The sequence below is a fragment of the Pristiophorus japonicus genome, chromosome 14, assembly GCF_044704955.1.
Source record: "Pristiophorus japonicus isolate sPriJap1 chromosome 14, sPriJap1.hap1, whole genome shotgun sequence".
In the NCBI taxonomy this organism is placed as follows: Eukaryota; Metazoa; Chordata; class Chondrichthyes; family Pristiophoridae; genus Pristiophorus; species Pristiophorus japonicus.
In genome coordinates, this window is record NC_091990.1 from 146,131,943 (window position 1) to 146,147,969 (window position 16,027).

At 41.5% G+C, this 16,027-nt stretch overlaps 1 protein-coding gene across 5 annotated transcripts in view; it reads left to right on the forward strand.

Moving 5' to 3' along the window:
• The window catches only part of alkbh3 (alkB homolog 3, alpha-ketoglutarate dependent dioxygenase), a 103,337-nt gene that overhangs the window by 37,535 nt on the left and 49,775 nt on the right, over positions 1–16,027 (forward strand). For all 5 annotated transcript variants that reach the window (XM_070899673.1, XM_070899674.1, XM_070899675.1 and 2 more), the window contains exons 4-8: positions 204–238; positions 1,665–1,712; positions 3,697–3,800; positions 13,917–14,005; positions 14,112–14,321. In XM_070899673.1, the coding sequence (XP_070755774.1) occupies positions 204–238; positions 1,665–1,712; positions 3,697–3,800; positions 13,917–14,005; positions 14,112–14,321 (486 nt within the window). The remainder of the gene's footprint in view (positions 1–203; positions 239–1,664; positions 1,713–3,696; positions 3,801–13,916; positions 14,006–14,111; positions 14,322–16,027) is intronic.

Genomic DNA, 16,027 nt, shown 5'->3' on the forward strand with positions numbered 1-16,027 from the left:
CATCTCTTATGTTTTTATGATGATTGCCATTGCCAGACAATTATACTTGTGTAGTGAATAGTATGAACGTATATTCTAATATCTTTAAAGAATTTGTAATGTATTCTCCTCCTGATTGCTTAACATTACTTCAATGATTTGACTTAAAAAAAAATTAAATGTGCAATATTTTCATTCTTTTGTGTAACATGTTTCCTCGTTAGGTTCAGCGTAAAATTCCAGAAGAAAGGATCATTGAGTAAGTACAAAAATGCCATTCTGTATAACTCTTGGTAAAAAGACTTAAAATCCTGCACTGTAATGTTTCTCATACTGATGCAGAATACTGTCATAGGCTATGATCTTTTGTTATGCTGTGAAAGTGATGAATGCAAACTGCTCAAACAAGACCTAAAACAACACATGTCTAGCTGTATCAGCAATTTATAGTCCAGTTCCCAAAAAGCTAAGTCCTCAATTTTTGCCATAGAGTTAGAATCACCACTTCTTTCCAATTGGGAAAATAACAGACAATTTCCAGGTACAAAATTCTAGTTTGCATAGGAAATAACCAATGTTGGTAGTAATCTCATGGCTCACATGTCAGTTGTAAACTGCTCAAACTGCAGTTTGTGACATCATCTGCACCCCGTTGATTTTGCTACCTAGGGATCAACTGCAGCTATGTTTTCCTCTAATCAGCACCAATTTCTTTCAGGTCTGCTATTTTTGCATAGATACAACATACCTAAAACATGAATTAATTGGCTATGTTGTTACTTGCTACTAGATTATCTCTGACATCAAAGTTAAATCTTTTTACGTAGACTCATACTAATGATCGCTATTTTGGCCTAATTTTTAATCTTGTGTGTATACTTCCTGATGATCTGGAAGGTGCTATATTTAAGGAAGTTTGTTCTTCTATCTGTGTATATCATTTTGGATTTCTTCCCATCATATTGGAAGTTTGATTTTTTTTCAGGATGTTTTGAGATGTTCTGAGTAGGTAAAATTTTTCCTGTTTCATGGCTGCATTTCTGTGACTAAATTGGCTGACAAGTTGTCACAGGAATACAGTTACAAAATAAAAAGTATTGAAGTCAGGAAAAACTCCGAAACAATGGAAATCCTCATTATGCAAGGAAAATGTCATTACTATGAGAGGATTATGCATGATAAATTGGATTTCTGGCTTATTTGTGTTTTCAGTGTTCTGTTTATAAAAAAAAAAATTTAATTCCTCCAAGGACATTTCAACTCATTCTCTTAAGTCTTCCTCCATCTCTGACTGGGTTTCACTAAAACGGTTTCCAGATTGCTATTTAAAATGCTCCTGAGTAGTTTCAACTTAGCGATCTTTATAGTAATATGGATTTTTAAACTGCTTTGATTTTATGTTCAAATGAGCAGATTATATTAAGAAAGGCAAGTTGGATTTGGAGAGTCTGAGTCATGGGTTGGAGATGATGACCAACTGAAGAACAAATAATGTTTCAATTGTAGTGTAAACTAAACATCTATTTGAAGAGCAGTAAATTACAGAAAATAAGTTACTAATTATTAGTCCTGGTGATCTTCCAATTTATGCATTCAATGCCATTGGTTTATTTTCCATATTGTATCCAACCAGTCTTACAGGTTTCCTTCTCAGATTTTAAACAAATTATTTCTTTATTCTTAAGCAAAGGCGGTTTATATGAAATCAGCAGTGGGATATCAGGAGTTTCCAGGTAAGAAATTAAGGTTTTTCCTCCTGTTCTCTGTGTGAAAAGTCAGGGTAGAATGAATAATTTGGGGGATTTGTTTATCTTTGTACATTTTCTTTGTGAGTCACAATGTTGTATAACAAGAACCTAGAATTAGTGATTTCAATGCTGAATCATGAAAATTGACATGAAATTTAAATGGATGGTCTTCAAAGCTCCTGAAAGGCACGGGCTCAAGTTAAGATATAATTCTAGTGGTGCTGGGAACCCACTGGTACTTGCCCAAGTGGATAGGCTTTGTTGCTTCATGAGAAAGTCTGCTCCGTGACTGTTCAACCATGGGGCATCACAATCTTGGTCCAGTCCTTCCCCGCACACACCTCATTCGAACAGGAGTCACTGTAAAGGAACAGGAACTGTGGTGGACATTTTTGCTCTCTAGCTCAGGGACACTAAGACCACTTATAACAGCACCCTTACTGCCATTCCGATTTGACATTAGCTAATTTAGTGCAAACTCGCAATCAAATTTTGCAAGTTCCAGGTCTGCATGGTTCAGTACCACTTTGGGAGGTTCCCTGATCCAGTGAGCCATCAAAGTGGATGTTTCTTGTCATGAATAGCCAAAATGGCAGCAACCATCGCGATATAGGATTTCTCTTGTCAAATAATGGTTAATTGGACATTGTTAAATCCTTACTCAACAAATAATCCTTTTATTCCTCAGTTGTAATTTAACTAAATTGAGGTGGCTATATGTTTTTAGAAAACTTTTATTTAAAAGAAATCAAATCTTTATTTAAAAAAAGTGAAACTGCAGTTTTGTTTTACAATGTTTAAGATTCGAGAACTGCATAATTATAATGCCCAAGTCAATTGCCTCAACAGTTCAAGTTTTCTTTAGTCTTGCAGGAAAAAACTTGATGTGGCCTTCCTTTTGATGTAGCATTTCCTCCTGTCATTTCAGTGATGAAACGTGTTGCTATCAATGGTTACACTATGAAAAACGATATGATTACCAAAACCTTGTATACTGGTAATCTAGTAGCAAAAGTATCTATATTGAAAGATAGTCTCGCACTCCAGTCTACCAACCTTAATTGTGAAATGTTAGCTGAATTGTTTTGTAGTGCCTTGCAGTCGTTTCATTTTCTGCTGCCAAGTTCCCCAGTGATCAGTACTTGTCTCTCTGCTCCCCAATCCGTGCCATTCACTTTGCCATTGTTTTCTGCATACTCCATTGGGCTGATCTCCCATGGCCCTGCTCCCAAAATTGGTGCAATGCAGCAGAGAAATGGATGATAACCTTTTCCACGCATTTTGGTTCTTAATAGCACTGCACATGCTCTATGGCTCTTCGGGTATTTTGAAGAAAACACAGCAATGTAAATGTCATGCAAATGAGTATCAGCGACCTCTGAACTTAAACCTTCTCATAGCACTGGGTGCAGTTCGGGGTAAATTGCTTCTAGAAAAATAGTGCTACTGATTCCAGAGCTGCCATTTAGCCACTTAAGGGGCAGGCTCATGCTGCCAAGAAAGGTCTTTATTTTTGGCCTTTTGAATAAAAAATGTCTTTGGTGCTTCTGGACTTAATGTTTTACATCTAGTGATGGAGGCAGTGTTTAGTACTGTGCCACTTGTCCTTTTGTGATGTGGCTTATTTGGAGGCAGCTGCTGAAGTAATTCCCTGAGCACCTGTTTCTGCCCCAAAATGCCCCCACTCGGTGCCTGCTCCTCAGCCCAGTGGACTGCACTTCAGGTGCGTTCCATACTAATTACATCCAGATCCGACTGGAGGTGGGGGGACAAATTGGCCTTATTTTTTATTGCTTCACTCTTACTCCTCCATACCCACCACAACAAATTAGGTTGTAGGGGATTAGCATTCGAATAAACGTTTGCAGTACCTCGAAATCATATCATAGAATGTCTAGGTTTTACAGACGATTCAGAGAAACTTTTTCAGTTTATTCTAACTTTTTTTCTTGTATTTTTCCATTACCAGACTGCATCTAAAACCTGGTTTTGTTGACCCAAAAGAAGCTGATTGGATGTTTGAACAGCTACATATGGAAATACCCTGGCGCCAAAAATCTAACATCAGACAGGGTTTGTTTCATCTTAGAATGTTTGTAGTTTTCTAGTGTATTATATTTCTGTCACAAATATAATGAGGTTTAATCCTCATGCCTCAAAATTTACAAAATATAGGGATCTGTTTAGTTTCCTTGTTTTTTTCCCCAAATTATTTTCCCCTTGCAAGTGTCCACGTTTCTGTTAATACCACTCATAAACCAGCTACTAGAAAGTGTGAGCGATGTGGATTCTCACTTTTCTCCCTCCAGCAAACCACCTCCATTAGGTATGTCTTTCAAATAGTCCATCTTAGAATTCATAACCTTCTATCATTAATGCACTTTGCCATCTCAAATCTTTGCCACCTTGCCATGCTATCTAAGTTCTCCCCTCTCCAAGATTCAAATGGGCCCAAGAAATATTTTTGGCTCCCACTGGAGCCACGTTGGCACTGGAGAAGATAGTGAATGTTTGGGGCCTTCAGAAAGCTGAGTCTCAATTAATATAAGTTCGACTGAGGCCTTTCAGGAACGCAAAGGGAGAATTTCCCAGGGAAGCCCCAGAATCTCACCACCCCTGCCCCAGACTCATCCCTTTCACATAGGCTGCCCAACAAGAATTTAAAGGTCCTGTCTAAATAATGTGGAATCCCAACAGAGCTGATTCTGGCCCATATTCTGGATGCACCTGGGCAGAAATGGGACTTGCGTCCTCTCCCAGCTCAGGAATTTCTGGGCCTAGATATTTCGAGAAGAAAGCAGACAGTTTGAATCTAGCTCAAGACATGCTACAGTCTCCTGAGAAGAGTTGGTTAAATAAGCTACAGACCATTAAAGTTATTGTAACAGAGCTTTTGGACTCTATTCAGGCAAGTTAAATTTACAACTCTAGTATCTTTTGAGTGTACTGGGGAAAGAAAGCGAGCAGATCTAGTCTCAGTCAACTGAAAAGTACTTTCTGTTGGATTTATAGAATACTAATGACAGTAAAATCTGCACCCCAGCCTTTGGTGCTGACCAAAGCAGTTGCAGTGAAACATTATGCAAGTGTAAACAAGAAAATTTACCTTTACAGTTGATTAACATCCCGATGCTTATCTGTACATGATCAAGAATGAACTGTTGCTTGGTCTACTCTAACTTTTATAGTTTAATTCAAAGCACTTTCAACTTGTGCAGTATCTCATTTGAATTTAAGTGATGCCTTATTTCCAGCATTTGTTTATCAAGTGATATCGTCATTGGGATGATGAGATTCTTGTTACCGACACAAAAGGTCTACTGAGTTAATGTTAACGGAACAGCTATTTTAATGGTTAATGGAACATTTTTTATTTTAATAGTCTCTACAAACTTAAGGTTGGTCAAAAATGCTAATATTTAATAATCCCTTTGTAATTTAAAAGCTTGTTTACTGATAGATTCTGTGGTTATTAATTTTTATGATGGCAGGTTGTTCAGCAATTTATTTCAAATGAGCTGATGAACTTGATGGATGAACTTCAGCAATTGTACATCCCTGTCTGGAGTAAAAATAAAACTGGGAAGGTGGCTCTCAACCGTGGCTAACAAGGGAAATTAAGGATAGTGTCAAATCCAAGGACGAGGCATATAAATTGGCCACAAAAGCAGCAAACCTGAGGACTGGGAGAAATTTAGAATTCAGCAGAGGAGGACAAAGGGCTTAATTAAGAGGGGGAAAATAGAGTACGAGAAGAAGCTTGCTGGGAACATAAAAACTGACTGCAAAAGCTTCTATAGATATGTGAAGAGGAAAAGATTAGTGAAGACAAACGTAGGTCCCTCGCAGTCAGATTCAGGTGAATTTATAATGGGGAACAAAGAAATGGCAGACCAATTGAACAAATACTTTGGTTCTGTCTTCACGAAGGAAGACACAAATAACCTTCCGGAAGTACTCGGGGACCGAGGGTTTAGTGAGAAGGAGGAACTGAAGGATATCCTTATTAGGTGGGAAATTGTGTTAGGGAAATCGATGGGATTGAAGGCCACTAAATCCCCGGGGCCTGATAGTCTGCGTCCCAGAGTACTTAAGGAAGTGGCCCTAGAAATAGTGGATACATTGGTGATCATTTTCCAACAGTCTATCGATTCTGGATCAGTTCCTATGGACTGGAGGGTAACTAATGTAACACCACTTTTTAAGAAAGGAGGGAGAGAGAAAACGGGTAATTATAGACCGGTTAGCCAGACATCAGTAGTGGGGAAAATGTTGGAATCAATTATTAAGGATGAAATAGCAGCGCATTTGGAAAGCAGTGACAGGATCGGTCAAAGTCAGCATGGATTTATGAAGGGGAAATCATGCTTGATAAATCTTCTGGAATTTTTTGAGGATGTAACTAGTAGAGTGGGCAAGGGAGAACCAGTGGATGTAGTGTATTTGGACTTTCAAAAGGCTTTTGACAAGGTCCCACACAAGAGATTAGTGTGCAAAATCAAATCACATGGTATTGGGGGTAATATACTGACGTGGATAGAGAACTGGTTGGCAGACAGGAAGCAGAGAGTCGGGATAAACGGGTCCTTTTCAGAATGGCAGGCAGTGACTAGTGGAGTGCCGCAGGGCTCAGTGCTGGGACCCCAGCTCTTTACAATATACATCAATGATTTAGATGAAGGTGTTGAGTGTAATATCTCCAAGTTTGCAAATGACACTAAACTGGGTGACGGTGTGAGCTGTGAGGGGGACGCTAAGAGGCTGCAGGGTGACTTGGACAGGTTAGGTGAGTGGGCAAATGCATGGTAGATGCAGTATAATGTGGATAAATGTGAGGTTATCCACTTTGGGGGCAAAAACGCGAAGACAGAATATTATCTGAATGGCGGCAGATTAGGAAAAGGGGAGGTGTAACGAGACCTGGGTGTCATGGTTCATCAGTCATTAAAAGTTGGCATACAGGCACAGCAGGCGGTGAAGAAGGAAAATGGTATGTTGGCCTTCATAGCTAGGGGATTTGAGTATCGGAGTTGTAGGGAGGTCTTACTGCAGTTGTACAGGGCCTTGGTGAGGCCTCACCTGGAATATTGTGTTCAGTTTTGGTCTCCTAATCTGAGGAAGGACGTTCTTGCTATTGAGGGAGTGCAGCGAAGGTTCACCAGACTGATTTCCGGGATGGCAGCACTGACACATGAGGAAAGACTGAATCGACTGGGTCTTTATACACTGGAGTTTAGAAGGATGAGAGGGGATCTCATAGAAACATATAAGATTCTGACGGGATGGGACAGGTTAGATGCGGGTAGAATGTTCCCGATGTTGGGGAAGTCCAGAACCAGGGGACCCAGTCTTAGGATAAGGGGTAGGCCATTTAGGATTGAGATGAGGAGAAACTTCTTCACTCAGAGTTGTTAAGCTGTGGAATTCCCTGCCGCAGAGAGTTGTTGATGCAAGTTGATTAGATATATTCAAGAAGGAGTTAGATATGGCCCTTACGCCTAAGGGGATCAAGGGGTATGGAGAGAAAGCAGGAAAGGGGTACTGAGGGAATGATCAGCCATGATCTTATTGAATGGTGGTGCAGGCTCGAAGGGCCGAATGGCCTACTCCGGCACCTATTTTCTATGTTTCTATGATAGCTCAAGTGTTTGTTGGAGCATTAAGACTAAGGGCTCAATTTCCCCCAAAACATTTTTTTGGCGTACTTTAAGAGTTATGGACAATTTTTTGGGACCCAAGTACGCCAAAAAAAGAATTCTAAGTTTCCCTGTTGGATTTCTTCATTTTGGCGTGGCTTAACCAGACCTTTCGTTTTGGGGGTGCAGCCTTGATCTGCGCCAAAAGGATCGGACTGCCATGGTAACCAGAGACACAATGTGAGCTGAGGCTGCAAAGTGAAGTATACAGCCAGCTCCCAACACATTAAAAGAATTGAAAAACACATAGCAGCAACTTGCCTCCAACCCCGCCTGAAGAGCTTGCCGGTCCAGTCCCATTCTCAATCCCCATTTCCTCTGCTCGCTCGCTCTCTCTCTCTCTCTCTCTCTCTCTCTCTCTCTCTCTCTCTCTCTCTCTCTCTCAATCGGGGACCGGGAGAATGGCAACCGAAAATGGGACCGGACCAGCAAGCCCTTTGGACGGGGTTGGAGGTAAGTTGCTGCTATGTATTTTTCAATTCTTTTAGTGTGTCCGAGCATCTGCTGTTCTGATTTCCATATCTCTCCGGAAGGTTTTTCTGGAGAGGCCACATATGTTGGCCTAAGCAGAACTGGAGTAACTCTCAGCTGGCCAAACTTCCCTAAATGGCCAGAATTGGCGTGAGTGGCAGGTTATGCCCCCTTTGGCTGAAAAAAAAACTGACCTAAAAAAATCGTAACTAACTGAGTTACAATGGTGCAAATTGATTGAGGAAATTGTGGTTTTTCAACTTAGGCCAAAAAGAGCAGCCCATTCCAAAATAAACGGCGCAAATCACTGGGGAAAATTGAGCCCTAAAGGTTGGAGTCTACAAAATGTTTTAAGTTTTACATTTAGAAACCTGCTGTTCTCTATCGAGGGACTGAAACTATGTAAAATTGATGTTTCTTGCTAAGCACTGCTTTAGTACTATGCCTTTACACTACACTACATACATGCTTTTACTGCATTTAGTGTGGTAAGCAAAAAGAGATTTGTATGCTAATTGTGGCGAATCCAGCGTCCATTTGGAACACTAAATGCTTGGAGTGCTGTCAGGTGTTCTCTCATCCTGCAAACCTAGGCACAGCCCCTAATAATGGCCATTCTATCTTACTGTAGAATAACTTACTTTGTAAAAGTAATTTTGTAGAATATTCTCTCAGATGGTTCCTCTCTGACTTTGTTTTGGTGTTAGAGCTCTAGTTCCTATCTTGATTCTGATCTGATTTTTAATACTAATATAAATTTAGTCTGATTTCATGCCAATTCTAACCACATTATAAATCTATTCTAATTCTAAATTGGTAAATATATACCTGGACTAAAATGTGAATGGTCCTTGATATATAATCTATATCATACGATTCAATGCATGTTCCCTTGCTTGCCACTATGTAAACAAAACATGTGTAATTAGCACACAAGAATATTCTCATTGTCTCTTAGTAAATATACAAATTGTCAGTTTTTCCTGTACTTATGCAGAAATATCTCCAGAAACCCTATATTCACGAGAGGAGGCAGTAGCAAAGTTCCTGATGATTAAAATCCTCCATGTTCAGTTTTTTTCCTTACTAAATTTCAGTTGCTGAGTGGGAATAGCCTGAAGTAATCCATAATTCTTTTTTGAAAAAAAAATTGTGCATGTGCTTCAGTTACTTTTTGCAGGAGGTATTTTTTCCCCTTTTTAACTCCTTATGGGGAAATTGTATTTTCAATTCCACACCTTTCCTGGACACGTGACCTGCTCCAACACTGCTGGGAGGTGTGTGAGAGTGGCACTATGTGACTCCTATTGATTTTTCCCTCCTTTTATGGGAAAAGCCTGAAAGATTAAGAACAGTAGTCCAACATGTAGAGACTCTTGGGTGCAAACTCACATTCCATCACTCAGTGGCACAGTGCATTGATGTTCCATTGTGCTGCGCTAACATGCAATCTCAAGCACCAATTGATAGTGATTCATTTTCACTGTTTTATCATCGTCATTTTCATCAGACTTGTTCATTTACTTTGTCACTAGGCTATGGTTGCCTATTGTAATGAATCCCAGTGGGCACTGTCTGTGTCAAACTTTATATTCAGAAAACTAAAATGAGACATTCCAAATGTAGTCTTCTCTCTTCCAAGTGCTCCCACAGACCTTGATTATTGTACTAATGCTCATTAAAACTAATTTGGGCTTGGTCCTAGAACAAATAATTAGAGGAACAATTAGGATCCACTGATAGCTCTGATGTAACAAAGAGCAAGAGAGAATAATGTTGCTGGGGGTGAAGATAAGAGAATGCATCTTCAGTTCCTCAGCTTCATTCCTTTCTGACACCGATGCCTTCTCCAGTGCAGTCTTGTTCACTGCTCAAGGTCATTTTCCATTGGAGTTGCTTGGACCCCTGCATGGGAGGTTGATTGATTTTATATGCTACTTATATGCCTATATTGGTTGCATTCTTCCAATGGTTCTGACAAATTCTACTCTTAGAGGAAATTTAATCCATCTTAATTGGGTAAAACCCCTGAAGGTAGGATCTCCTTCCAGGAATGTTATTCCAGCAATGCGACCAAGTAATCATTCAGACACATCTGGTAAACTTGTCATGCATATAGGGAAGTTAGAGTGAGGTTCGTCCCACTCACTTCCCTTTTATTTTTCGTTTCTCTACCTTTCTATCTCTATCTTAACTTTATTCTTATTGAGAATGGGACAATATTAGCGATACAAAAGCAAAATACTGTGGATCCTGGAATCTGAAATAAAAACTGAGAATGCTAGAAATCTCAGCAGGCCGGGCAACATCTGTGGAGAGAAAAACAAAGTTAATGTTTCGGGTCGTCGACCCTTTGTCAGAACGGCCGAATGTTTGAAGAGAGCACATTCTTAAGCACTGAAAGGGGCAGGGGAAGAAAGAATAAAATGGAAGGTCTGTGATAGGGTGGGTTGCAGGAGAGATTAGAGAGACAAAAGGGATGATGGGCCGCATTGAAATGGTAATGACAGAAGTTAGAAAAAGGTTAAGCTGGATAGCGTGTGAATGGCAGAGTAATGACCAGCTGCCATTAGAGACAAAAAAAAAGAGAAGAAAGAAGAAAAAAAACATAAGATTGGTGGGGGGAGTGGGGGTAGGGACTCAAAGATGGCCAGAGGTTATGCTCCGAAATTGTTGAACTCGATGTTGAGTCCAGTCTCCACTCCATTCCTTCTCTGAGATCTCCGTCCTCGGACTCCTCCACTGTTCCAATGAAGCTCAAGCAAGCTCAGGGAACAGCGCCTCATCTTTCATTTGGGCACTTTACAGCCTTCTGGACTCAACATCAATTAAACAATTTCAGAACATAACCTTTTTTTTCTCTTTGTCTCTAATGGCAGCTGGTCATTACTCCGCCATTCACAGGCTATCCAGCTTAACCTTTTTCTAACTTCTGTCATTACCATTTCAATTCGACCCATCATCCCTTTTGTCTCGCTAATCTCTCCTCCCTTCCACCCTATCACAGACCTTCCCTTTTTCACTGCTTAAAATGTTCTTTTCAAACATTCGGCAGTTCTGACGAAGGGTCGTCGACCCGAATCATTAACTTTGTTTTTCTCTCCACAGATGCTGCCTAACCAGCTGAGATTTCTAATATTGGTGATATGATGTATCTGTTTTTATTGCCAGTTTGTTACTAAATAAATAGTCAAAATTTTCTTTTTTATAGCGTAGGTAGTGAAATGTGCTCTATTTTATATCTATTTTCCCGTCCCTACCTCACCGTGAATATCAATATCAGTACTGTAAAGACAAGAGTGCAGCAAACACATTGCTGTTTGTCCGAACAACACTTATCTAAATTGGCCAGACCTTCCAATATGCCCTGTATTTCCATCATGCTGTACCTTTTCTGCTAATTTAATATAATTTAATACAGTACAACATTGGAATTAATGTGATCAGCTTACCAAATGTTTCACTTAATGAAACAGTGGTGTTTCCTGAACTGATTGGTTAAATGACGTCCACTGTGCACATTGGTGTCACACCTCTTTTTTTTTTATTCATTCCTGGGATGTTGGCTCTGCCTAATTGACCTTGAGAAGGTGGTAGTGAGCCACCTTCTTGAGCCGCTGCAGTCCTTTTGCTGATGATACTCCCACAGTGCTGTTAGGGAGGGAGTTCCAGAATTTTTACCCAGCGACAATGAAGGAATGGCGATATATTTCCAAGTCAGGATAGCGTGTGACTTGGAGGGAAACTTGGACGTGATGGTATTCCCATGCGCCTGCTGCCCTTGTCCTTTTAGGTGGTAGAGGTCGTAAGTTTGGGAGATGGTGTCGAAGAAGCCTGGGCATGTTGCTGCAGTGCATCTTCTGATAGTACACACTGCAGCCACGGTGCGCCAGTGGTAGAGGGAGTGAATGTTTAAGGTAGTGGATGGGGTGCCAATCAAGCGGGCTGCTTTGTCCTGGATGGTGTTGAGCTTCTTGAGTGATGTTGGAGTTGCACTCATCCAGACAAGTGGACAGAATTCCATCACACCTCTGACTTGTGCCTTGTAGATGGTGAAAAGGCTTTGGGGAGTCAGGAGGTGAGACACTCACTGCAGAATAACCAGCCTCTGACCAGCTCTTGTAGTCACAGTATTTATCTGGCTGGCCCTGTTAAGTTTCTGGTCATCAACCCCCAGGATGTTGATGGGGGAGGATTCGGTGATGGTAATGCCGTTGAATGGGCGGTGGTTAGATGCTCTCTTATTGGAGATAGTCATTGCCTGGCACATGTGTGGTGCGAGTGTTACTTGCCACTTATCAGCCCAAGCCTGAATATTACCCAGGTCTTGCTGCATGCGGACATAGACTGCTTCATTATCTGAGGGGTTGCAAACACTGTGCAATCATTAGTGAACATCCCCATATCTGACCTTATGATGGAGGGAAGGTCATTGATGAAACAGCTGAAGATGGTTGGGACCTAGGACACTGCCCTGAGGAACTCCTGCAGTAATGTCCTGGGGCTGAGATGATTGGCCTTCAACAAACACAACCATCTTAATTTGTGCTAGGTTTGACTCCAGCCAGTGGAGAGTCTTTTTCCTGATTCCCATTGACTTCAATTTTACTAGGGCTCCTTGATGCCACACTCTGTCAAATGCTGCCTTGATGTCAAGGGCAGTTACTTTCACCTCACCTCTGGAATTTACCTCTTTTGCCCATGTTTGGACCAAGGCTGTTATGAGGTCTGGAGCCGAGTGGCCCTGGCAGAACTCAAACTGGGCATTGGTGAGCAGGTTATTGGTGAGTAAGTGCTGGTTGATTGCACTGTCGACAACAGCTTCCATCACTTTACTGATCATTGAGAGTAGATTGATGGAGAGGTAAGTGTCTGGTTTGACTTGTCCTGATTTTTGTGGACAGGATATACCAGGGCAGTTTTCCATATTGTCAGATAGATGCTAGTGTTGTAGCTGTACTGAAACAGCTTAGTTGCTGGAGGCGCGTCTAGTTCTGGAGCACAAGTCTTCAGCGGAGATATTGTAGGGACCCATACTCTTCGCTGTATCCAGTGCACTCAGCCATTTCTTGATATCACGTGGAGTGAATCAAATTGACTGAAGATTGGCTTCTGTGATGGTGGGGACCTCAGGAGGAGGCCGAGATGGATCATCTGGTTAAAGATGGTTGCAAACACTTCAGCCTTGTCTTTTACACTCACGTGCTGGGTTCCACCATCATTGAGGGTGGAGATGTTCATGGAGCCTCCTTCTCCCATCAGGTGTTTAATGGTCCCACCCCAACTCATGACTGATGTGGCAGGACTGCAGAGCTTTGATCTGATCCGTTGGTTGTGGGATAAACTGACAACTTTCATAAACTGATTGTCTAGCTTCTGACTTCTGTTTTGAAGCAAGATAACAATGTTCCATAAAACAAACATTTTGTACCGTTTGTTCTCATAATTTCAGAAGTGCTTTGTGAATAATTTCAGTTGCCCCATCATTTTAAAGGAAACATTCCTTGATGTTCCTCTCAATATGAAACATTGATAGACTATCCAAACGAGTGCATTGCTTTAATGTTTTGGGAGAGGAGGAGGAGTAAACCAAATGAAACTATCTAGATGCTTGTATTATGTGTTTTGTAATTCAACTCCAAACCTGTTGTATTTGAAAGAACCACTATAATGTCTAAAATGGTAATCGAGTAATACAGAGATATTTTTTAAATTTCAATCTACCTGAAAGGACTTTTATAGATAGTGTCTGAAGCCTATTTGATTGGGGGTGGGTGGCATCCCAGCCGAACTCTATCCTTGCACACCGGACATCCATACTGATCCACTTTCCAGCAGGGTCATAGAATGGACTCGAGTGAGAATCATGGCTGATTCTCTTTTTGACTAACTCTTGCTTGACATTGTGGCATTCCTGTTTAAAGGGTCAGTACAAAAGACGATCGTGTGGTATATTTGGACAGATATAATGGCTCTTGGAAAAAGGACTTATTTTCATCTGTGAATGTTTTATGTGCTGCAGGTAGATCATATGAGGAGCCACGGCTTACAGCCTGGTATGGAGAACTCCCATACACATACTCCCAGTCAGCTATGGAATCAAACCCTCATGTATGTTATTTCACCACCTTCAAAGCAAATTACCCATCTGTAATGCTATCCTTGGATACACCAGGGGATTTTATGATCTGGTGATAATCTATTGTGTTCCATTTAGTGGCACCCTTTGCTGACTATGCTGAAGGATCACGTCGAGGAAGTAACTGGATACACGTTTAATTCTCTTCTTTGCAATCTGTATCGAAATGGCAAGGACAGCATTGATTGGCACAGTGATGATGAACCAGCGCTGGGACGACATCCTATTATTGCATCGCTCAGCTTTGGGGATACCAGGAACTTTGAAATGAGGAAAAAGCCACTTCCAGTGAGTACGACATTTTTTTTAAATCACTTTAGAGACAAATAACATCGCAATAATTGTATTTCATTTGTTTTACACAGATAAAATTAAGTGAAATACAATAAAATCTCAATTATCACCTGTAATAGAGGGAAACCCCAGTAGTTAATGGTAAAAACACCATAGGCTGGAATTTTCAGGGGTGACTGCAGGCACGATCGGTGACAGATCGGGTGGGAAAGTTGTTATTTTTGAAACCCGCTGTCATCGTGTCCCCACGCGCCTTTCCCCCAGGCATGTCTGTCATCGTGGAGCCAACCTGACCATCAGCGGTGGACGACCCAGTTGAGATGATTAACAGCTACTTGACAGACCCTTAACAGGCTTTTTTAACTTACTTTTAAAATTTAATTGCATGGCCACGGCAACCACGCTGCTTGGGAAGCACGTCTGTCAACCTGAGGCGGGAGTTCAGTGGCCATTGCTCCAGCTGATTACTTAACAGCATCAAATGTACATAAAAGCTCCCACCTGACAGATGATCACTTTCGTTATCTACAAGCTGTTGCTCAGTCCATTTCCAGCACAGATTCTGCAGGCTGGAATTCTTTTCAGCAAAGTCTCCATCCAGTCTCACCTCATTGTATGAACTCTCTCACCATTGACAGAATGCTTCTGTCATCTGTAGTTCACCTGCCAATGTATTCGATCAACATTGGTGCCATTTATACTGTCAATGAGGAGTCTCAACAGCAGCAGCACTAGGCATACCAGCTGCACCAACAACAACAACCTTCTCCCTTCTCCGCAGTCACCTGATGCTGCACAGGACAGAGAGCATCAGCACCCCACCACATAGTTGCCCGGGAGCCCAGGGATGGCCTCATCATGGCCAGAGTTAGTTAACTTTACGCTGTACACCCATATCGCTGCCACACGATGAGCCAGGTTGGCACCAACCCACACCAACACCAACAGCATAAAGCATTCCTACAATGGCCAAGCCATTCCTTTCACACATCACCATTGCCTGGCCGGGGAGGGTACTGTTATGTTTCACCATTCACTGCAACTCACTAAACCACTTTCAAAGGTGCACACAATTCTGTCCAAGACCAGAAAATATTGAAAATAAAGATTTTTATGTTTGACACCACATTAGCATAAACTTTACATAAAGATTGGTTAAATCAACCAAGTGGCTACCCTTGTGTGTTGTTAGTTGGTATGATTGCACTAGGATAAGCGCGAGTGTGAGGGGTGGCTCGTGAGATGGGGATGTGAAAATGTAGGTAGAGAAAGAGGGATGGGTGGAGGTGCAAGGTATGTTGATGTGAAGGAGTAAAATAGAGAAGGCAGAGTGATGAGAGGCACAGCAGGATGGAGTTGAGTGTGGTTTTTTACCAACGTTTCCTGATCTAATGAGATCATTGAAAGGTTTGCGGCACAGCACCCAGGTCCTCCTGAATGCATCCTTGCTTGTGACCTCCTCTGCAATATGCGACCAGGCTGTTTTGGTCTCCTAGGGAGGTTTCTTCTCATCGGAAGGGAAGAGGACAGGGAGTCATTGGAGAGCCTGGATGCAGCCCTCTGCCTCTGTGCATTGTCGCGTTTGCAGCACTCCAAAGCTGTAGTACATTAACAGCTCCATATTAGATTAAATGTCAAATCTAATGTGGCCATGGTCCCGTTAAAGATCCTGACTGAAAACACGTCATAGAAAATAGGTG